Source organism: Mobula hypostoma, chromosome 1 (genome assembly GCF_963921235.1).
Source record: "Mobula hypostoma chromosome 1, sMobHyp1.1, whole genome shotgun sequence".
Classification (NCBI taxonomy): domain Eukaryota; kingdom Metazoa; phylum Chordata; class Chondrichthyes; order Myliobatiformes; family Myliobatidae; genus Mobula; species Mobula hypostoma.
This window is the reverse complement of record NC_086097.1, coordinates 196,089,866-196,113,781: the sequence shown is the minus strand read 5'-3', so window position 1 is coordinate 196,113,781 and position 23,916 is coordinate 196,089,866. Positions and strand designations below refer to the sequence as shown.

Sequence of the window (23,916 nt, the reverse complement as noted above, 5' to 3'; positions counted from 1 at the left end):
TCCTCTCTTACCCTAAATCTATGCTCTCTGGTTATGGACACCTTTGCTATGGAGATGAGTTTCCTAATATTGATCATATCTGTACCCTTTATAAATTTGTACAGTATACTTTTATGAGGTCAACGCTGCCTACATTGCTCTAAGAAAACAAACACAGCCTATCTAATCTCTTCTCATAACTGAAACTTTCTATTCCACACAACATGCCAGTACATCTCCTCTACAGATACTCCAATGCAATTATGACTTTCACACAGTATGGTGACTAGAACAGCACACAATGCTGCAGCTGTGGTTAACCAAAATTTTAAAATTTTGTAAGTTTGTACTATGACCTCTATGCTCTGAAATCCTAAGCCACAGCTAATAAGACAAGCATTCCATGTTTTCTTCACTACCTTATCTTCCTGTGCTACTAAATACAAAATTCTCTAGACTTGTACACCAAGATCCCTTTGTTCCTCAATACTCCCCGGGCCCCTACCGTTCACAGTGTATATCCCAGCCTTTTAAGACCTCATTGATTTTGGACTACCTGAAATCTTACTATTAGTACCTTCTACATTTACATCCGGGTCACTAACGTACAAGAAACAGAAGGGTCTCAGTATTGATTCCTGTGATACATCATGGTTGCAAACTTCCAAGCATAAAACCACCCTCCAAAATTACTGTCTGTCTTCAATTACCAATGCAACTTTCGAATCAACTTTCAAACATGCCCCATGGTCTATAATCTTTTGGACCAAATGTTTATGCGGGACCTAGTTGAAAGCCTTACTGAAGTCATATAGACTATATTAAGAGCACTGCCTTCATCCATATAGGTTTTGCTTCTTCAAAAAATGTGGTTATATTAGTCAGATAGGGTCTCCTACCAGCAAAGCCATGCTGCCTATCCTGGACTAATCTTTGCCTTTCCAAATGTAGGTGAGTAGTGTCCCTCATATATTTCTCAACATCTTCCTTACCACTGCCGTTAGACTCATTAGCTTATAATCAACTGGCTTATCCTGTTGTCCTTCTTGAATAAAATGAGAAATTTTTACCATCCAATTTGGATGGTAGAATTAAGGGGAGGTTTCTCTGGTGAGGGACACTAAGGTTGGTCTTGGTGCTTTTGTTTGGTGGGAGATGAAGAGAGAACACATTGGGGAGAACTGGTCATAGCATATGATCCAGTGGGAGACCTGTTTGTCCAAGATGGATTGCAAGTGACGTTCAGAAGGTGGTGTGGGCGGTTCACAGTGACTGAGGGCCCAGCATGCAAGTGACAGAATTTCAAGATGAGCTCCAACTTGAGCACATTTGTCTGTTTAATTAGAATGGGTCCTATTCTTTACTAACCCTTTAGTTAAGTTAAAATACGATTCCTTTAATCGTATGCAGCGTAAAGTCTGTTATTTTATGGCACTAATATGTAACAGGGTAGCAAATGACGCAGCATCCACACAAACCAGGGTTTGGAGTGGGATCGAGCCATCCCAATCTCATGAGTTTGGCGGGATTTGAGAGTGTCTTCCCCAGACTTATTCAGCCAAGGTAAACAGGGAGTTTCACTTATAAAATGCTTTGGGATTTTCTGCAATCTTTGGTCTCCTAATTTCCTTTTTTGTTAAGTACCCTCAATGTACATTCTGTCCTCATGCATTTTCAATACTCTATACCTGCTATATACTTCCTATTTCTTATTCTCAGACCCTCAATACCCTTGACACTTGGGGCTCTCTAGACTTGTCTTCCTAACCTTTCATCCTTACAGGCAGACATTGGCTTTTAACTCTCATGATTTCACTTTTAAAAGTCTCCCACTAGATTTATAGCTAGTATATTTTTACCCAATCCTGTTTTATGACATTGAATTTTTCCTTCTTCCACTTCAGGACCTTAATTTCTGAATCACCCTTGTCCTTTTCCAGAATTACCTCACCCACAGACACTTTAGTTACTTTTCTGGCTTCCCTGTCTCTTCTCCAATAATGTGGGTGACCTATTGATTACTGGCTTAAGAAGCTGTTCTGGATGATCTTTAAAAATCACATGCCCTCTTAAGACTTGCACCATAAGTTGATACCAATTAAAACTGGGGAAGATGAAATACCATATTACAGGCAGCCTTCAATCGATGACAGGGGTCCATTCCTAAGAACTGTTTGTAACCTGAACTGTTTCCAGCTTTGAAATGAATTAAAGCAGGGTATTGGTTATGCAACTCGATGGGAGGGAGGGGACATAGGGAGGCATTGATGGAAAAGAAGGCCAGTGGAAATACTCTTTTTCCACTGAGAAGATGATGGCTGCAGCCCGCAACAGTTGACAAGTACATCCCCATCCACCTCACCGGTCTCTTAAATATTCTGCATCCATTCTGCCAGTCTTCCAAATACTTACTCATTTGTAAGGGCATCCAGAAGTTGAGCATTTGTAGCATGTTCATAACCTTATTTGCCTTTGAACATCTGAGGATAGATGCTCCTCTAAGTTCCCTGACTGTTGGAAGGCCTGTAATTTAACCCTAGAAAGTGATCACCCCGTGTTTCCACACATATGGCCTCCTTTGAAGAACCTAAAATTATTCAAATTATGGCATACGGTACTTACATTTAGACCTCTCAATACACATCGATAATTGAGCAAGGAAGTTGTTTTCCTGTCCATTTATTTTTAGTTATCTATAACAAGGGTTGTTACAACAATATTAAAGAGAATCTTTAGTACATAACTTCATTCACCAATTCTAATAGACAAAATATACCATAAATACATTTGACTTCTACTGACAGTTTAGGCAAGCCCTCAATACTGGTATAACCACATCCGCACTGCATCTCCTTCTACATTAAATGTTTCAGTTGGATATAATATTATTACTAATTATTTTATTAGAGCTATTAAAATATAAGAAATAGGCTTCAAGGGATTAAAAAAGCACATTACACCAAACATATTCTGCTACCATTGTGTAAACTCAGGGTAAGATACCCATCAGAAAATGGATGCTTTTTAACTAATGTGCTCAATCTCTCTCCTTGATATAACTTTCCGATGTCTACACTAGATGGTATTTTAAGAAAGAATTCTTTATGATAGGACTTACCTCAAAATCAGTTCTGTTAATACCACTTTAAATGTATTTTCTGCAAATGCTGAAGGAGTTTCATTCCTTTAACAAAGGTTTCTGACAACAACAAATTCTTGCGATCTCTAGATAATTACTACTCACCAAACCTCTTGTAACCCATTGAATGCACCTCCTCTTCTTCACTGTAGTCGTCTGCAAGAACAAATAATTTCATCAGTAAAACTAATGGAGCATGGTGTTAACCCATACAGACAGAAGAAAAAGTTTGGATTCCTGTAGTCCACATGAATTACCAAAGAGGATTAGTAACTATATCAAATTCTATGTATTCACCATTAAGAAAAATTATGATCCGTATTTACATCAAACCCATACCACAATTAAAGGATTATGATTTTGTAATTTCTGAGATATTTTGTATCTATTTATGCTCCTTGTTGCTATCTCTTTGATATGACAACTTAAAACAGCCTATACTATTATGTTAAATGATGCTGTACCAACCTTTTTAACTTACTCCAAGATTAATCTAAGCCTTTCCTCACATGTAGCACTCCATTTTTTCCATTCATGTGTCTATCTGTCTTTTAAATATCCCAGTTGTATCTGCCTCTATCACCAACCTAGCAGTGTGTTTCATGCATTTCCACTCTCTATGTGAAAAATCTATCTCTGATATTCCCCCTATACTTTCCTGCAATCACGTTAAAAATATGGCCTCTCATATGAGACATTGCTGCCCTGGGAAATAGGTGTAGGCTGCCCACTCTATCTATGCCTCTTATTATCTTATACACGTCTATCAAGTGTCCTCTCATTCTCCTTCGCTCCAAAGAGAAAAGCCCTAGCTTACTCAATCTTTCTTCATAAAACCTGCTCTCCAATTCAGGCAGCATCTAGGTAGATCTCCTTCACACTCTGTCTAAAGCTTCCATGTCCTTCCTATAATGAGGCAACCAGAATTGAACATAATATTACAATTGTAAGTGTAAACAATATATTATAGAGCTGCAATGTAACCTCATGTCACTTGAACTCAATGCCCTGACTAATGAAGGTCAAACAGCATATGCCTTCTTAACCATTCTATCAAATTGTGCAGCAACTTTGAGGAATCTATGGACTTGGACCCTAAAATCCCTCTGTTCCTTCGAAGAATTTTGCCATTAACTTTATAATTTGCCTTCCAAAGTCTATCGCTTCACACTTTCCCAGATTGAACTCTCTCTGACCCTTATTAGTCCTGCTCTGCATCCTGTGAATATCTTGTAACCTACAACAACAACCTTCTGTAGTATCCGCAACACCACCAATCTTTGTGCCATCTGCAAACTATCTAACCCACCCTTCCACTTCCTCATGTAAGTCACTTATAAAAAGAGCAGGGGTCCCAAGACAGCACTAGCCATGGACCACTAGGCAGAACATGGTCTATCTACCATCACCCTCTACCTATAAGCAATGCTACAAAATCCTACCTTGGCACCTCACCGTGGTGTAGGAGTGACACTGGCCAAACATCGGCGAAGTACGGCAGAGATTCATTCTCTGGCAGGTCTAACCTAGCCATGAAGGTGATGTTCCATCGGTATACTACTAGACTAGATCTAGTAGTAGGATTGTGGCTAGCTAAGTCAAGGAGGTAAGCATGCCTTTGCTACTTTGTAGGTTACGCCTCTTCAGGCAAAAGCTGCACCCAACGAGGACGCCGGCAGCAGGGCGTCTGATGGTGTCTGTGGCAGATGAATCCAAAAGGGTCAATGGTACAGCCACCTTGGTGGCATGTGGAAGAACCAGAGTGCTGGTCAACGGATGGCATCACTAGACTGGTTAGTTGTCACTGCGGGGCAGCTTCCTTATCCGCTCAGTCTGTTGCACTCCTGTGTACCACTTAGCATCAGATTTGAAAGCCCAGAGAGACTGTATGGTGGGGGCATGACACCGTCTGCCTTATTACTGTGCAAGGCATGTTCAGTCACATCGAAATCGATAGACAGCCGAAGAAGATGATAAGCAATGCAAGTTTGGACAATTTAGCAATGCCCCGTTTGCACATGTAAATCTTTGCCATCCTAGCATGATTTGGAAACCCTTGTAAGAAGAAATGCTTACACAGGCAGAATAGAAAATAGGAGGATTATATTATTACCGCACTCAATCACTGGTGCCAACTAGCCTTAGAGCTGTCAACATTTAAAACCTAGGAAGCATTTTTTTTCTCTATGTTCAGTCTGAAAGTGTATACAGATCCTCCGCTTAGCTTTCAAGCTTCTTCAGTTCTCACTCAATTGCCTTTCCTGCCAAATTTGTTAAACATTGAATTTTCTCCCATTATGTCTCTGCCTGATAGATTTGCCATTTGATAGTCATGACCTTACCCCTGGCTTCAGCCCTGCTACAGACAGTTAGAGCTGGTCATCGACACTTATCTCAAGGTTGTATCTGGTGACGCATATGTTCCTGATAATTACTTTACTTTGAACTTTGACTTATCATCTTCATTTTTATGTGCAAATATTCAAAACAAAATAAAAGATGAATCAAAACAAACAATATTGCTTTCTGAAATGTGTGAAATAAAGCGCTACTCTTCTAAGAGTGATCATACAGTCACAATAAGGTGTATTTTAATATTAATTAGAACCAGATTAGAATGATGACATCTGGTATTATAATTTTGCTCATTTTAGTTCCCTGGCACAACCAAGAGAGCAAAGTATTATAAAATTAGGTGTTCATGGATTCTCGTGAAAGGAGCTAAAAAGTGAGCAGTGATTTGTACACTGATGTGGCTAATGAAAAATGTGTACATCTGATAACATTCTGCTTGGCAAAATTTGTCAATTAATTTTCAATACATTTCTTGTTATCGTCACACAAACAATGCTGGAGGAACTCAGACGGCCAGGCAGCATCTATGGAAAAAAGTACAGTTGACGTTTTGGGCCGAGATGTCAACTGTACTTTTTTCCCATAGATGCTCCCTGGTCTGCTGAGTTCCTCCAGCATTTTGTGTGTATTACTTGGATTTCCAGCGTCTGCAAATTTTCTCTTGTTATTGTTATATTTTTATTTATATTCATTTAAAATTAGAAAAACATGATACAGTGTACCATTCATGGAATAAGCAGGAAATCAAACTTTGAATAGATTTTATTATTGACAAAGTTCATGGAGAAAATGCTTAATGTATTTTGAACCCCCAAATAAGTTGCTTTCCTAAAATTGAAATCCTTCAAAAAGGAAAGGGTTTGGAATCTTAAATGAGGAGATTACTAGGAAAGGCACTGGGGATTGACTATACGGACTTTAACAAGGTCATTGATAAAGTCCAGCATCAGAAACTTGTCCAGATGATTTAGTCGTTTGACGTTCAGGATGAAGTAGTAAATTTGGTTCACCACTGGCTTAACAGGAGAAGCCAAAGAGTGTTAGTATAAGGTTGCCTCTCTGACTGTGGTGTGCTGCAGGGATTGGTGCTGGGCCCATTGTTGTTTGTCATCTACAGTATATTAATGGTTTGGATGATATTGTGGTAAAAATTTGCAGATGACATCAAGATTGAGAGAGTAGTAGATAGTGGGGAAGGCTATTAAAGCTTGTAGTGGGATTTGGACCAACTGACAAAATGGGTTGGGAAAAATTACAGATGAAATTTAATGCAGGCAAATGTGAGGTGTTGCATGTTGGGAGAGTAAACCAGGGTAGGACTTACACAGTGAATAGTTGGACATTGAGAAGTGTGGTAGAACAGAAGGATGAAGGAATACACATACTTAATTCCTTGAAAGTAGCATCATAGGTAGAAAGGATTGTAAAGAGAGATTTGTGCACATTGGCCTTCATAAATCAGAGGAATGAATATAGGGGTTGGGATGTTATGTTGAAGTTGTATAAGATGGTGAGGAAAATTTTGCAGTATTGTACAGGGCACTAGTCAACTACCTACAGGAAAGATATCAAAAGATTGAAAGAGTACAGATAAATTTACAAGGATGTTGCCAGGACTTGAGGACCAGAGTTACAGGAAAGTTGAATAAGTTCAGACTTCATTCCCATATGTACAGGAGAATGAGGAGAGATTTGATAGAGGTACTGTATACAAAATTATCAGCAGTATAGACTGGATAAATACCAGCAGGCTTTATCCACTGACATTGGGTGAGACTAAGATTCAAGGTCATAAGTTAAGAGTGAAAGGTGGAATATTTAAGGGGAAACTGAGCGGGAACTTCTTCACTCAGAGGGTGGTGTAACTGTGGGATGAGCTGCCAGCAGAAGTGATGGAAGCAGGCTCGATTGCAACATTTAAGAGAGTTTGGGTCGATGCACGGATGGGAAGGGTATGGAGTGTTATGGTCTAGGTACGGTTTGCTGGGAATAGGCAGAATAACAGTTCATCACAGGCTAGATGGGCTGAAGGGCTTATTTTTATACTGCAGTTCACGACTTGTATATCAGCTTGAAAGATATGAGTCAATCTGCATTACTCCAACGGAAGTGTGTTTCTGAAGCCACCAAATAAACAGATTTGCCAGATTATGCAGTGAACTGCTGGGTCTATTCATTAATATCAAAAACAAATGTGGACCCTATATTGAACCTCTGATACACAGATTCCAATCCTACCTCAACCAAGAAATACTTCACAACACGGCTCTATATTTCCTGTCTGGCTGCTGCTACAGCATTTCTTTAATAATGACATGTCTGAATTTTCATAACAAGCCTGCTCTTCAGGTAACATTGAAAGTATTTTGAGAATTCATTTACACAATATCATGTTAATACTCATCTCACCTATACAGATACTGTTAGATAAAAGTTGTCAAAATTAACTTGTCAAAGCTACTATCCTCTATTATCCCATACCTCTCTAAATACTCACCAGTTTGAATCTAAGTTATGGGTTATAAAGTTTGACCACAATTAGATATGAAGAGTGTGCCAATTGCTAGATGTAGCACTAGTCCTATCTAAAGAGAAGTTTACCAACAATTCAACAGTTTACGTATTTAGAGAAGGTGGAATTAAAATTAATGCCAGAAAAAGAGAACGATGGCAATTTATGACACTAAAGGAGTCCCTGTGTAAATTCTGGCTTGAGACTGAGAATGTGGTGGATTTCAGGATTTTGGACTATGTATGCACAAAATTTGAAATGTTTTTTTTTATGTATTCACCAAATATTTTTCCTGTTATCCACTTCCAACAAAGGATATTGGATTAATTACATTTGGCTGTTGCAGTTAAAGTTGAGGTCAGGTCAACAGCACTCCACTGGAAAGCTTAACTAAAGAGATCAAGTAATTTCAAATCCTCATAAATGAGAATTTCCTTTGATTAATTTTCCTTGAATCTTTTAAACCTGCATTACCTTTTGCTGTGTTCCAAATCTGTTGTCGTAGAACTTTAATGACTATTTCACATATATTTATGCTTTTCTCTATGAACCCTTTCTCTGTTTGATCACCAGTGTTCTGATGTTTTTAATCTTTCTCCCTTGGATGGACGATCAATATCACAATTTTACTCTGTGTGTGATCAATGAGAGCATAATTATTCACACTTCTTCAATAATGTTTCCTTCTGATGACTGTAAAGCTTCAGAAGTCAATCCTTTTTCAAAATCTAACAGATCCAGAAGTCACAAACAAGAGAAAATCTGCAGATGCTGGAAATCCGAGCAACATACACAACTTGCCAGAGGAAGTCAGCAGGCCAGGCAGCATCTAAGAAAAGAGTATAGTTGACGTTTCAGACCGAAATTCTTCGGCAGCACTCGAAAGTCATTTTCTTCTTTTCTGATACACAATGTTGCACGAAATAAGAATCTTCACCATTGCATGAAACACAGTTCCTATCACAGGGTATGCCAAGTGTTAGTCCTCGTGTCTTCAATGAATTGGTTCAATACATGTTCAGCAGCCCAGGTCAAAATCATTTAGAATTCTTACATTGGCAGGTCTCAATTTGTAGCATTAAATAATTAAAACCTCATAAATTTTTTAAACTGATATTACAAGGGTCTTAAAATTCTTTAGTTCATTAGCTACACCAACAATATTACACTTGCAGGTAACTGAATGACAAAAACATTGTTTTTCACAAGAGGTTTAGCATCACGATCAATAGTCAGGCAGGTATTTATGTTTCCTCGAACATTGCAGAATGAGTGATGACCTGATAGAAATGTTTAAAATTATGAGAGGCATAGATAAAGCAGATGGTAACAGTCTTTTCCCCAGGGTGGGGGTACCCAAAACTAAGGGGTATAGATTTCAGTTAGGGGGGAAAGATTTAAAGGGACCAGAGAGACAACCTTTTCATGCAGAGGGTGAGTATAAGGAATGAGTTGCCAGAAGAAGTGGTTGAGGCAGGTACAATGAAATGATTTAAGAAACACTTGTTTGGGTACGTGAGGGAGGGTGGTTGTGGCTTAGAGGAATAAGGGCAGAACACAGGAAATAAGGGCTAGTTTGGTGGACACTGTGGCTGGCATGGACTCATTGAGCTAAAGGTTCTGTATCCATGTTCTATGTCTCTAATAGTACAGTGCAGAATAGGCCCTTCTGGCCCTTTGAGCTGTGCCCCCAGCAATCTCCAATTTAACCCTAACCTAATCACGGGACAACTTACAATGACCAATCAACTTAAGAGCGAGCACGTCTTTGGACTGTGGGAGGAAACTGGAGCACCCGGGGAAAACCCATGGGGTCCTGGGGAGAATGTACAAACTCCTACGGACAGCGGTGGGTTTTGAACCTGGGTTGCTGGTACTGTAAAGCATTGTGCTAATCACTACACACCTGTGCTGCACACTTCTCATCAAGTTTAACTAATTAGAAGCATCAGGAAAAAAGTGCTTCTCAAACCACTTTTGAAAAAGCATTCCATTCAAACAGATCTGTATGATTATTCCTGCTCTTTTCATAGTACAATAATGAACTGGAAATACTTTTACCCTCTTGTATCATCATGGATATTGGATTTTTCCTTTATGCTTTGGCTTACACCGGCATGTCTAAGAACTGGAAATACATCTTCTGCTTTACTTACACCTCTGCAGCACATTTTCATCAGCTGTTTTTAAGGTTTTCCATGGTAACTAATGCAAATAAAGGGATATTTCACCAGCATTATGAATTCATTAAACAGAAAGGTTTTCACTAGTAACTCATGGCAAAATCCACTGAAGCTTCATTTGCACTTCTAATTGCCTTATTCTATCCTGCCTTTTGGATTTGATTGGCCATCTTGGAACATTCAGTTCATTGCTGTTGATTGGGGAAACTTTCAGCTTTTTAAATTTACACTGGCATCTAATTGCATCCTCAACTCCTCCTCTGTAAGGTTTATTCCATTACCACTGTCTAAATCATCATTTTAGATTTATATATAGTTTCTTGTTTATTACTGAACATCAGTTTCAGCATAAAACATTATGATCTACTCATAAGTGAACTACCCACCCCACATTCCACACTCATCGCAGTACTATGCCTTTATCTAATTTCAGCAGTAATTTCTGTTTCTTGGTTATAAATTACACATTATGCTTCCTTTTGGCAGAGCTGCACTTGGAGGAATTTCTGGCCTTTCTGAAGTCAAACTGATGGCAAGAAACTCCATAAGTTATAAAGGTCACAGTTCAGGTGGCAATGGGTCAATGGTCATATAAGTCAAATGATGAGTGCGGGAACCAGACCAGTGCATCATTACAACAAAGCACTAAAGCCAATAACTAAAACAGCATGTGATCAAGACCTTTCACTTCACTGATCTTCCCAGGATTTGGATAGTAAGTCTACAGTTATTTTATATAAATGTAAAGCAAGATATTTTCAAAATGCTTTTAGTCATTACTAGTTTCACATAGCTGGATTTTTGGATGCCCACGCTTTATTGGAAATTCTAGCTCTTTATCCATATACTGCAGATCCCGGTTAATTGGACCATCGATTAATCAGAGCAACTATTTATTTGGCACATCTCTTAAAAAATGAGAACTAATTGAGAAAACAGCTGGGATTTTCTGTGTTTATTTGGGACAATATGCTGCTTAATTGGCATATGAAGCGCGTTTGATGGCTCTGGAATTCACTAGAATTCAGAAGAATGAGGGGTGACCTCATTGAGACCTATTGGATGATGAAAGGCCTTGATAGAGTGGATGTGGAGAGGATGTTTCCTGTGGTGGGAGAGTCTAAGACCACAGGACACAACTTCAGAATAGGGGGGTGTCCTTTTAGAATGGAGATGAGGAGGAATTTCTTTAGCCAGAAGGTGGTGAATCTGCAGAATTCTTTGCCACAGGCAGCTGTGGAGGCCGTCTTTATGTATATTTAAGGTAGAGTTTGATAGATTCTTGACTGGTCAGAGCATAAAGGGATATGGAGCAAAGGCAGGAGACTGGGGCTGAGGGGAAAATTGAATCTGCCATGAGCAGCCTTGCTGGGCCATATGGCCTAATTCTGTTCCTATATCTTATGGTCTTAATTGAGACAAAAGTCTGCTGCCAAACAGTCTCAGTCACATGGCCATTAGACACTACACTGTGTTTTAAGCAAACAGTTTTTAAATAGCGACAGTTGTGTGTGTGCGCTGTGTTCAAAAAGCAATGATTTTTGTCACTGATAGTTGGTAAGAAATAAGCAGTAAGACAATTCAGAACTGTTTTGCTCACAGCAATTTCAAGTATTCAGGCTTGAAGATGCCAGAAACAGCCGTGAAGTGAAAATGAAATGATTTAACTACTTCAACATATTAGTAACTGCTAAGAATTTGTAGGTATAGATAATCATCTTGAATGTTACAATGAAAATGAAGATTTGAAAGATGCAATCATTGAAAGCATTATATGAAGGTAGTCCATTATCTGTATTAGCTGTGTGCCCTGATTTTTATTTATTTACAGTCAATCAAGAGAACACAGCAGCATACATTGTATGAATTCCTCTGTTGATAAATATTAGGATCCAATTCCCAGTTGTATAGTACTGCATAGTTGTATAGTATTGTTAGGTATTTCATTTAAATAGGGCCACAGAAAAGTACAGTATGGAAACAGGCCCTTCATCCCATCTAGTCCATGCTGAACCATTAATCTGCCTGGTCCCATTGACCTGCCCCTGGACCATGACCCTTCAAACCCTCCCATCTATGTACTGTACCCATCCAAATTTCTCTTAGATGTTGAAATTGAACTTCATCTACTACTTGCACTGGCAGCTCATTCCACGCTCTCACCACCCTCTGAGTGAAGAAGTACTGGGCAGAGTCACAGTGACCAGGTCTCTGGTACTTGGCTCAGAAGGGAAGGTGGCAGAGAAGGAATGCAGTGGTGAAGGAGATTCCATAGTTAGAGGGTTAGATAGGACAATCTGGACGTGATAGAGAGGCCCTGATGGTATGTTGCCTCCCAGGTGACAGGGTCAGGGACATCTTGGATTGTGTCTATGACATTCTAAAGAGGGAGGGTGAGCAGCCAGACATCTTGGTACATATTCGTACAAATGACATAGGGAGAAAAAGAGAGGGAGTCCTAAGGGAGAATTTAGAAAGATGGGTAGAAGCCGAAGAGCAAGACCTCCAGGGTAACAATCTCTGAATTCCTGCCTGTGCCATGCACCAGTGAAGGCAAGAATAGGATGATTTGGCAGATGAATGTGTAGCTGAGGAACTGATGCAGGGGGCAGTGAACCCGGAAACAGTGTTTTATTGGGATCTCATCTGGGGAAGGTATAACCCGTTCAAACGGGACAGGCTTTACATAAAGCGAAGAGGTAAGGCAATATCCATGCGTGCAGGTTTGCTAGAGATGTTGGGGAGAGTTTAAATTAATTTCACAGGGGGATGGGAACTGGAGTGATCAGGATGGGGACGTAGGTTTACCATCAGAGCTAGTATATAGTGAGACTATCAGGAAGGACAGACAGATGGTAGGGCAAATTTGCAGTGTGGGATGGTTTGCAGTGCAAAAGGGGGCCAAAATTGAAAAGAGTGACAAATACAGGACCGAAGGTGTTATATTTGAATGTACGCAGTAAACAGAATAAAGTAGGTGATCTTGTAGCGAGTTAGGTATTGGCAGGTATGACTTTGTGCATACCACAGGGTCAAGGCTAAAAGACAATTGTAATAGGAAGCTTCATATCCAAGGATACACAATCTATCGAAAGGACAGGTAGGTAGGCAGAGGAGGAGGAGTGACTCTGCTGGTAAAATATGAAATCAAATCTTTAGAAAGGGGTGAATTAGGATTGGAAGATGTAGAATCCTTGTGGGTAGAGTTAAGATACTGCAAGGGTAAAAAAACGCCAGCAGGAGTTACTTGCAAGCCTCCCAACAGTAGCCAGGATGTGGTCTACAAAACACAATGGGAGATAGAATAAGCATATCAAAAAGGGAATATTATGTTCGTCACGGAGTATTTCAATATGCAGGTAGATTGGGAAAATCAGGTTGATGCTGGATCTCAAGAGAGAGAAATAGTAGAATCCCTCTGATTTGGCTTTTTGGAGCAGCAAGTGGTTGAGCCCAATAGGGGATCAGCAATTCTGGATTGGGTATTGTATAATGAACTGGATATGATTAAGGAGCTTAAGGTAATGGAACCCTAGGAAACAGTGATCATAACATGATAGAATTCGCCCTGCAATTTGAGAGGGAGAAGCTAAAGTCTGATATGGGCTAAAGGGAATTACAGAGTTGACCGAAGTTGATTGGAAGGGACACTAGGAGGGATGATGACAGAGCAGCAATGTTTGGAGTTTCTGGCAGTAATTCAGAAGGAGCAGGATAGACACATCCCAAAGAAGAGGAAGTATTCTAAAGGCAGGATGATGCAACATAGCTGACAAGTGAAAACAAGCCAACATAAAAGCAAAAGGGAGGGTATATAAAAGAGCAAAAATTAGTGTGAAGTTAGAAGATTGGGAATTTTTAAAAAATCAACAGAAGGCAACTAAAAAAATTATAAGGGGAAAAAGAAAAACATGAAGGTAAGCTAGCAAATAATATCAAAACTGGTATCAAAGTTTTTTTCAGATATATGAACAGTAAAGCAGAGTTGAGAGTAGATATTGGACCACTGAAAAATGATCCTGGAGAGATAGTAATGGGAGACAAGGAAATACCGGATGAACTGAATAAGTATTTTGTATTAGTCTTCACTGTGGAAGGAACTAGCAGTATGCTAGAAATTCAAGAGCATTAAAGGGCAAAAGTGAGTGCAGTTGCTACTAGTAGGGAGATATTGCTTGCGAAACTGAAAGCTCAGAGGTAGATAAGTCAGCTGGACCTGATGGACTACACCCCAGGGTTCTGAAAGGGGTAGCTGAAGAGATTGTGGAGATATTAGTCATGATCTTTCAAGAATCAATAGATTCTGGTCTGATTCCAGAGAAAAATTGCAGAAGTTATTCCACTCTTCAAAAAGGGAGGTAGGCAAAAGAAAAGAAATTATAGTCCAGTTAGCCTGACCTCAGTGGTTGGGAAGATGTTGCAGTCAATTGTTAAGGATGAGGTTTTGGGGTACTTTGTGGCACATGACAAAATAGGCCAAAGTCAGCATGGTTTACGTGAGGGAAAGTCCTGCATGACAAATCTGCTGGAATTCTTTGAAGAAATAACAAGCGGGATTAGACAAAGGAGAATCAATGGATGCTGTTTACTTGGATTTTCAGAAGGCCTTTGACAATGTGCCACACATGAGGCTGCTTACAAGATAAGAGTTCAGAGTATTACAGGTAAGATACTAGCATGGGTAGAGCATTGACTGATTGGCAGGAGGCAAAGAGTGGGAATAAAGGGATCCTTTTTGGATTAGGTGCTCCATGGGGGTGGAGTTCCATGTTGGGACCACTTCTTTTTACGTTGTATTTCAACAATTTGGATGATGGAATTGATGGCTTTGTGGCCCAAGTTTGCAGACAATACAAAGATAAGTGGAGGAGCAGGTAGTGTTGAGGAAGCAGAGAAGCTGCAGAAGGACTTGGACAAATAAGGAGAATGAGCCAAGAGGTGGAAAATGGGAATATAATGTTGGGAAGTTCAAGGGGATGCACTTTGGTGGAAGGAATAACGTGTAGATTATTTACTAAATGGGGCAAAAATTCAAAAATTCTAGGTGCAAGGGGATTTGGGTGTCCTTGTGCAGGATTCCCTGAAGGTTAATTTTCAGGTTGAATCACTGGTGAGGAAGACAAATGCAATGTTAGAATTTATTTAAAGAGGACTAGGATATAAAAGTAAGGATATAAAGCCTAGGCTGCTATGAGACACTGGGAGGCTCACATGGAGTATAGTATTAGGCCCCTTATTTAAGAATGGATCTGCTGACATTGGAGAGGGTTCAGAGGTTTTTCATGAGAAGGATTCTGGGAATGAAAGTGATATTGTGTGAACAGTTATTGAAGACTGTGGGCCTGTACTCACAGGAGTTTAGAAGAATGGGGGGGATCGCATCGAAACCTATCGAATATTGAAAGGCCTAGATAGTAGACGTGAAGAGGATGTTTCCTGTGGTGGGGGAGTCTAAGACCAGAGGGCACAGCCTCAAAATAGAAGGATGTTGATTTAGAACAGAAATAAGGAGGAATTTCTTTAGCCAGAGGGTGGTGAATCTGTGGAATTTGTTGCCACGGATGGCTCTGAAGACCAGGTCATTGGGTGCATTTAAGGCAGAGGTTGATAAGTTCTTGATTAATCAGGGTGTCAAAGGATACAGGGAGAGGGAAGGATAAATGGGGTGAGAGGGGAATGGATCAGCCATGGTGAAATGGTGTAGCAGACTCAATGGGCTGAATGGCCTAATTCTGCTCTTGTCTAATGGTCCTTAAAAGCTCTATAAAATTGGTTAGACATGACCTACCACGCACAAAGCCATGTTGACTATCCCTAATCAGTCGCTATCTATCCAAATACTGTACTTACATATCCGATCCTTTAGATCCAATATCTTTCCAACTACAAACATCAGGATCACTAGCCTATAATTTCCTGACTGATTCGTAGAGCCTTTCTTAAACAGTAGAACAACATTAGCTATCCCCCAGTCCTCTGGCACCTTGCCTATGGCTAAGCAGGTTTTAAATATCTAGCTAGGGCCGCTGCAGTTTCTGCACTAGCCTGGCCCAGAATCCAAGGGTACACCCTGTCAGGTCCTGGGGATTTATGTACCCTAATTTACCTCAACACAGCAAACACTATACAAAGTTAAATGGTAATCTGTATAGGGTTCACAATCTTGCTGCTGCTTTGCCTCACTTCGATAGACTCTATATCCGTCTTCTGAGTGAATACAGATGCAAAAACTCCATTTAAGATCTCCTCCATCTCTTTCAGCTCCATGCATAGATTACCACTGATCTACTAGGGGACCAATTTTGTCCTTGCTATCCCTTTGTTCTTAATATATCCGTAGAAGCCCTTGGAATTCTCCTTTTTGTCTGGTAGAGTAACCTCATGACTTTTAGCCCTCTTGATTTATTTCTAAGTGCTCGCTTGCATTTTTTATTCTCCTCAAGTACCTCATTTATTCCTTCCTGCCTATACCTGCTAGGCACTTTCCTTTTCTTCTTAATCAGGACCACAAAATCTCTCGCAAACCAAGGTTCTTTAACCTGTTATCCTGGTCTTTTATACTGACAGGAACATACAAACTCTGTACTCTGGAAGTTTCACTTTTGAAGTCTTCCCACTTACCAAGTACACCTTTGCCAGAAAACAACCTGTCCCAAACCACACTGCCAGATTCTTTCTAATACCATCAAAACTGGTCTTCCTTCAATTTAGAATCTTAATGCGAAGACCAGACCTATCCTTTTCCATAATTACCTACATTCTGAAGGAACATTCCACCTGTCTTTTCCAAAGGTATCATCTCGCATATTAGCTATTAATTTTGGGTAGTATTACCAAAGTATTTGATGTATTTATTGTTTTGAGTTACAAAATTTAGAAGTAGTGGCCAGATGATGAGGAGATTCAAGAGTTAAATACATTTATTATCAGAGTGTATGAACTATACAACCTTGAGATTTGCTTGCTCACAGGTAGCCACAATGCAAGAAACCTGAAAGAATGCAACTAAAGAAAAAATAGAATAAAAATAAAAAACCTACACCCAGCATAAGAGAAAGGGGAAAAAAACAAATCATGCTAACAATTGAGTGAGTAGCAGCATTCCAAATCAAATTTGAGTCCTCAGATCTGAACCCCGGAGCAGCCCAGAGTAGGCCCAAAACCTCACTTATCAGTTCATCATATTAAGGGGCACTGAGCACAGCAGCTGGGGCAGTCTTCATAGCCTCAGCGCCATGGAGATGAACATTACGGAGAACAAGCAAGATTGGCTCTCATCCTAACTGACATCCTGTCTTTTCAATCTATCTGGGCCAGCGTTTAAATTGACCAAAGAACAGGGCAGCGAAAGGCTCTGGAGAGAGGAATGACTATTGTGGAGAGCGAGTCCTAGTCCTGGCACTAGGACCCAGGAACCACTGCAGCGAAAGGCCCAGGGCCTAGATCACACTGCCCAGCGACTTGCTCTGGGCCAGATTTTGTTGCCCAGCCCGAAGCAACTCTCAAGCTCTTCAAATCAGCTCGGTGCCCAGAGCGCTCCAACCTTACACCCAGGCCAGTTGTACGAGCATCAAGATCGAACTTCCTCTACCTGGGGCCTCAACTTCTCCTTTCAGTGCCCAGAGCAGAAATGAGATATTTGGTAACATCAGAGTACTGCACAAATATATAATTTGTTACTCAGTTAAATGGTAGTTTGTGTTTTTTGTACCTTTAACTATTTCCATGAAACTTTTTTGAAATTATTAAGTGGTAATAAAGGAGATGTTTCTACTTGTGTGGAGACTGGAGGTTATCAGTATATAATTGCCACCAAGAAAATTGAAAATGAATTTAGCAGAAATGTCAAGACAAAGAATTGCATAGATACATTTATGGGTGGCTGGATGAACATGTATGTGAATGGAAGGAATATAGTGCAATATTGAAGGATATGGATGAGGAAGAACTACAAACATGAGGAATTCTGTAGATGCTGGAAATTCAAGCAACACACATCAAAGTTGCTGGTGAACGCAGCAGGCCAGGCAGCATCTCTAGGAAGAGGTACAGTTGACGTTTCAGGCCGAGACCCTTCGTCAGGACTAACTGAAGGAAGAGTTAGTAAGAGGTTTGAAAGTGGGAGGAGGAGGGGGAGATCCAAATTGATAGGAGAAGACAGGAGGGGGAGGGATGGAGCCAAGAGCTGGACAGGTGATTCGCAAAAGGGATATGAGAGGATCATGGGACAGGAGGTCCGGGGAGAAGGAAAAGGAGGAGGGGGGGAAAAAGCCCAGAGGATGGGTGAGGGGTATAATCAGAGGGACCGAGGGAGAAAAAGGAGAGTGAAAGAAAGAATGTGTGTATATAAATAACAGATGGGGTACGAGGGGGAGGTGGGGCATTAGCGGAAATTAGAGAAGTCAGTGTTCATGCCATCAGGTTGGAGGCTACCCAGACTGAATATAAGGTGTTGTTCCTCCAACCTGAGTGTGGCTTCATCTTTACAGTACAGGAGGCCGCGGATAGACATGTCAGAATGGAAATGGGATGTAGAATTAAAATGTGTGGCCACTAGGAGATCCTGCTTTCTCTGGCGGACAGAGCATAGGTATTCAACAAAACGATCTCCCAGTCTGCGTCGGGTCTCACTCTCCTTTTTCTCCCTCTGTCCCTCTGACTATATCCCTCGCCCATCCTCTGGGCTTTTCCCCCCCTCCCCCTTTTCCTTCTCCCTGGGCCTCCTGTCCCATGATCCTCTCGTATCCCTTTTGTCAATCACCTGTCCAGCTCTTGGCTCCATCCCTCCCCCTCCTGTCTTCTCCTATCATTTTGGATCTCCCCCTCCCCCTCCCCCTCCCACTTTCAAATCTCTTACTAGCTCTTCCTTCAGTTAGTCCTGACGAAGGGTCTCGGCCTGAAACGTCGACTGTACCTCTTCCTAGAGATGCTGCCTGGCCTGCTGCGTTCACCAGCAACTTTGATGTGTGTTGAGGAAAAACTACAGAAGGTTTTCATAGGGCAGAAATAATGGCATGGAAAGGTTAGGCCAAATGACAGGTTTCTATGTACAAGACATTGGGATGCTCACTTGGAGTATAGTGAGCAGTTTTGGATCCCTTATTTAAGAAAGGATGTGTAGACATGGGAGAGGGTTGAGAGGTTTTTCACGAGAATGATTGTGGGAATGTTTCTATGTCATATGTCGATGTAATTCTATGCATTGATTGCATAACAGATCCTTAAAGGAATTCCATAATTGGAACAAACAGCTCTTGTGTAACTATATTTGTGTGGATTAATGGAATAAATGTTTGGTATCCAAGTGGCAGTGACAATGCCTTTAGTTTGTGACAATCCATGACGAAAAGTCTCCAGTATGATGCTTCAAAACCTTTCATTTCACTCACTCTGGTGCTCAGAATAGAAGGTGGAACAGCCAGTAGCTGATCATCTGAAATACAAGCACCAACACCTCCCCTCCCCTTTAAGAGATGTAGGTACACTTTAAGAATTATTAGCTAGGTTTAACCTGTGTTAGCCACAGACCACACTGGCTTCTTGGTGATATGCCCAAATAAACAATGGTGTGATTTGCATTGGCCAGACATCAAAATCATTACAATGACCGTCAATATTAAGTTGTTGTGCTGCTCGCATTCAACCGAAGGAAGAAGTCAATCATGCATCATGATCTTTGCCCGATTTTCAGGAACTATAATATGTGTGCACCAACAGATCTCTGATCTTATATTTTTGCTTCCTAATTTGGACTTACTTAAGCAAAAATATTATTTCTGCTTAAGTAAATCCAACTGTTCATTGGGCAGGTATCCCATTGAAACAAAAGAGTCTCCCAAGTGAAAATCAAAGGAACTGGGGATGCTGGAAATGTAATACAAAAACAGAAAATGCTGGAAATACTCAGCAGGTCATGTGGCATCTGTGGGGAGAAAAACAGAAGCACTGTATCAGGTTGGAGACTCCCAATCTGGATAATCTATTTCAGTCCTATATCTCTCCAGTTCTGCCCTAATAAATATATTTAGAAACATAGAAACTGGAGAACATACAGCACAGGCCCTTTGGCCCCCAAAGCTGTGCTGACATATCCTTACCTTAGAAATTACCTAGGATTACCTATAATTACATATTTTTCTAAGCTCCATGTACCTATCCAAGAGTCTCTTTAAAGACCCTATCATATCAGCCTCCACCACCGTCGCCGGCAGCCCACATAAAAAAAAACGTACCCCTGACATCTCCTCTGTACCTACTTCCAAGCACCTTAAAACTATGCCCTCTTGTGCTAGCCATTTCAGCCCTGGGAAAAAGCCTCTGACTATCCACATGATCAATGCCTCTCATCATCTTATATACCTCTATCAGGTCACCTCTCATCCTCTGTTTCTCCAAGGAGAAAAGGCCGAGTTCACTCAGTCTATTCTCATAAGGCATGCTCCCTAATCCAGGCAACAACCTTGTAAATCTCCTCTGCATCCTTTCTATGGTTTCCACACCCTTTCAATGGTTTCTACATCCTTCCCGTAGTGAGGCGACCAGAACTGAGCACAGTACTCCAAGTGGGGTCTGACCAGGGTCCTATATAGCTGCAACATTACCTCTCTGCTCCTAAACTCAATCCCACGAATGATGAAGGCCAATGCACCGTATGACTTCTTAACCACAGGGTCAACATGCGCAGCAGCTTTGAGTGTCCCATGGACTCAGACCCCAAGATCCCTCTGATCCTCCACACTGCCAAGAGTCTCACCATTAATGCTATATTCTGCCACCATATTTGACCTACCAAAATGAACCACTTCACACTTATCTGGGTTGAACTCCATCTGCCACTTCTCAGCCCAGTTTTGCATCCTATCAATGTCCCACTGTAAACTGTGACATCCCTCCACACTATCCACAACACCCCCAACCTTTGTGTCATCGGTAAATTTACGAATCCATCCCTCCACTTCCTCATCCAGATCATTTATAAAAATCATGAAGAGTAGGGGTCCCAGAGCAGATCCCTGAGGCACACCACTGGTCACTGACCTCCATGCAGAATATGACCTGTCTACAACCACTTTTTGCCTTCTGTGGGCAAGCCAATTCAGGATCTACAAAGCAATGGCCCCTTGGATCCCATGCCTCCTTACTTTCTCAATAAGCCTTGCTTGGGCTTACCTTATCAAATGCCTTGTTGAAATCCATATACACTACATCTACTGCTCTACCTTCATCAATGTGTTTAGTCACATCCTCAAAAAATTCAAATCAGGCTCGCAAGGCACAACCTGCCTTTGACAAAGCCATGCTGACTATTCCTAACCATATTATGCCTCTCCAAATGTTCATAAATCCTGCCTCTCAGGATCTTCTCCATCAACTTACCAGCCGCTGAAATAAGACTCACTGGTCTATAATTTCCTGGGCTATCTCTACTCCCTTCCTTGAATAAGGGAACAACATCGCAAGCTTCCAATCCTCTGGAATCTCTCCCATCCCCATTGATGATGCAAAGATCATCGCCAGAGGCTTAGCAATCTCTTCCCTTGCCTCCCTCAGTAGCCTGGGGTACATCTTGTTCAGTCCTGGTGACTTATCCAACTTGATGCTTTCCAAAAGCTCCAGCACATCCTCTTTCTTAATATCTACATGCTCAAGCTTTTCAGTCTGCTGTAAAGCATCCCTACAATCGCCAAGATCCTTTTCCGTAGTGAATACTGAAGCAAGGTATTTATTAAGTACCTCTGCTATCTCCTCCAGTTCCATACACACTTTTCCACTGTCACACTTGATTGGTCCTATACTCACGTGTCTTATCCGCTTGCTCATCACATACTTGTAGAATACCTTGGGGTTTTCCTTAATCCTGTCTGCCAAGGCCTTCTCATGGCCGGTTCTGGCTCTCCTAATTTCGTTCTTAAACTCCTTCCTGCTGGCCTTATAATCTTCTAGTTTTTTTTAACCTTTCCTAAGCTTTTCTTTTGTTGACAAGACTTACATCAGCCTTTGTACACCACGTTTCCTGTACCCTATCATCCTTTCTATGCATCCATATCTGGAGGTAATTCTCCACTGGTGGTCCATATCTTCAGCTTCAGATGCTCTTGCCCCTGAAATTCCATTCCCCTTTCAAAACTCTCCTTAAAAACCCTTCTCTTTGACCAGGCTCTGAGTCTTCTATTCTAATATCTCCTTTTGGGACTCACGGTTGAACTTTATATATAGGGCAGTCAGTGCTTTGGGACATTTTGCTATCTTCAAAGTACGATATAAATGCATGTCATTGATGAAGATACAAACATAAATTTACAGAAGGGCTGCGATTAGAGCGACTCCAGAACTGTATAGCAACCAAACGTTTTCTCCTGTGATGTCTGCATGTTGCCTTTGCTGGAGATTTCAAAACCACTCCAAGCAGCCGAGGAAAGCAGTTCTAGTCCCGTTGCCACAAAATTACTACCAGATGTTATTTTTTTAGGAAAGCGAATTAAAAGACATTGAATACCCCGAGGTCAAAATTCCTGCTTTCAGAATGTAAACAAGATGATTGGAAATTTCGGATTGCGAAGTCGATCCATCGTTATTCATTTTGGACTAAGTTTCGGAACATTTATGAGCAACGTTATGGTTTTATGTTTTACTCCTTCTCCTCCGCTGCTTTCGAACACTTTACCAAGCAGAAAGCAGCGTCGACCCAACATAACAAAGTAGCGGCAAAGTTAATCCACGATTAAACATAAATAATATTAAGAATCTCTTGTGCTGTAAGTGCCACATTAAGAATAGCTAATTTTAACAAAATTAATCGGGTTATGACATAAGTTAGACATTTCTAAGAGTTCACATTGAAACATTTTCAATAGAAGAAAGCATTCAAGGACATATCATCACATCATCGAAACAGCAGCGATTTCTAGCATTAAACGTGCAAATACGGTAACACTTCGCTCTAACTTCGGACCTACCTTTCATTTCGTGGGTGAAGAGACACAAAAAGGGAAGAAAACTATAGTTTCAAAATAAAAATATAACCTCTTTAATTGTTCTTGGCACCTCTCATGCTGGAACTTTCTATAAATATCAATGTATTACATCTGAGAAATTGGGAATCCAGAACGTTCAAACTTCATATACTTGGAATTTCTTTTGAAGATATGCGAAAATGAAAACGTTTATAAAACAAGATTCGGAATATCCGCTGATATTGGAAAGCCGGCAAACTTGCACTGAGAGTGTCGCTCTCTCGGATTACAAACTGCAGAAAGCAAAGTGTCTGGATCTTTGAAAGTTTTAAGTAGAGGATTTAATCCACTGGCTACAAGCAGACCACAAAAATGTAAAACGTAAAAGGAAGTACCCAGACTGCAAGCTCTCCTCTAGCACGTTTTCATCATCTGCCTACTCTCCCAACATTTATATACAGTGAGGATGAACACACATTCCTCCACAGCTTCAGGTAATGCTTTGGCCGAATACGAACGAATATGTCCTGATCGTGTTACACATTACATGACTCCTAAGAGAAATGAGCGCAACAAAATCTGGTTTTCATTTGGCTTCAAAGTGCAAAACGTCACTCCCTTGCTGAAACATTCCTCCTGCTCCTCTAGTGTTATTAGCAAGCTTTGAAATCGTCAGGGGTATTGTGAAAACTGAACAGGAATTCTAAGACGGCAGAGTATGTTGGAATCCCCCACCATTTTGTTGCATTATATATATATATATATATTAAAAAAATATGGTTCCATAGATTTTTA

General features: G+C 40.7%; 1 protein-coding gene across 1 annotated transcript in view; it reads right to left on the bottom strand.

The window, feature by feature from the left end:
• Positions 1-23,708, bottom strand: part of colec12 (collectin sub-family member 12) — a 135,888-nt gene extending 112,180 nt beyond the window's left edge. Inside the window, exons 1-2 of the mRNA XM_063062579.1 lie at positions 23,125-23,708; positions 3,224-3,274 (exon numbers count right to left, since the gene is read on the bottom strand). Coding sequence (XP_062918649.1) covers positions 3,224-3,274; positions 23,125-23,131 — 58 coding nt within the window. The 5' untranslated portion in view covers positions 23,132-23,708. The remainder of the gene's footprint in view (positions 1-3,223; positions 3,275-23,124) is intronic.
• Between the last annotated feature and the right edge of the window lie 208 nt (positions 23,709-23,916).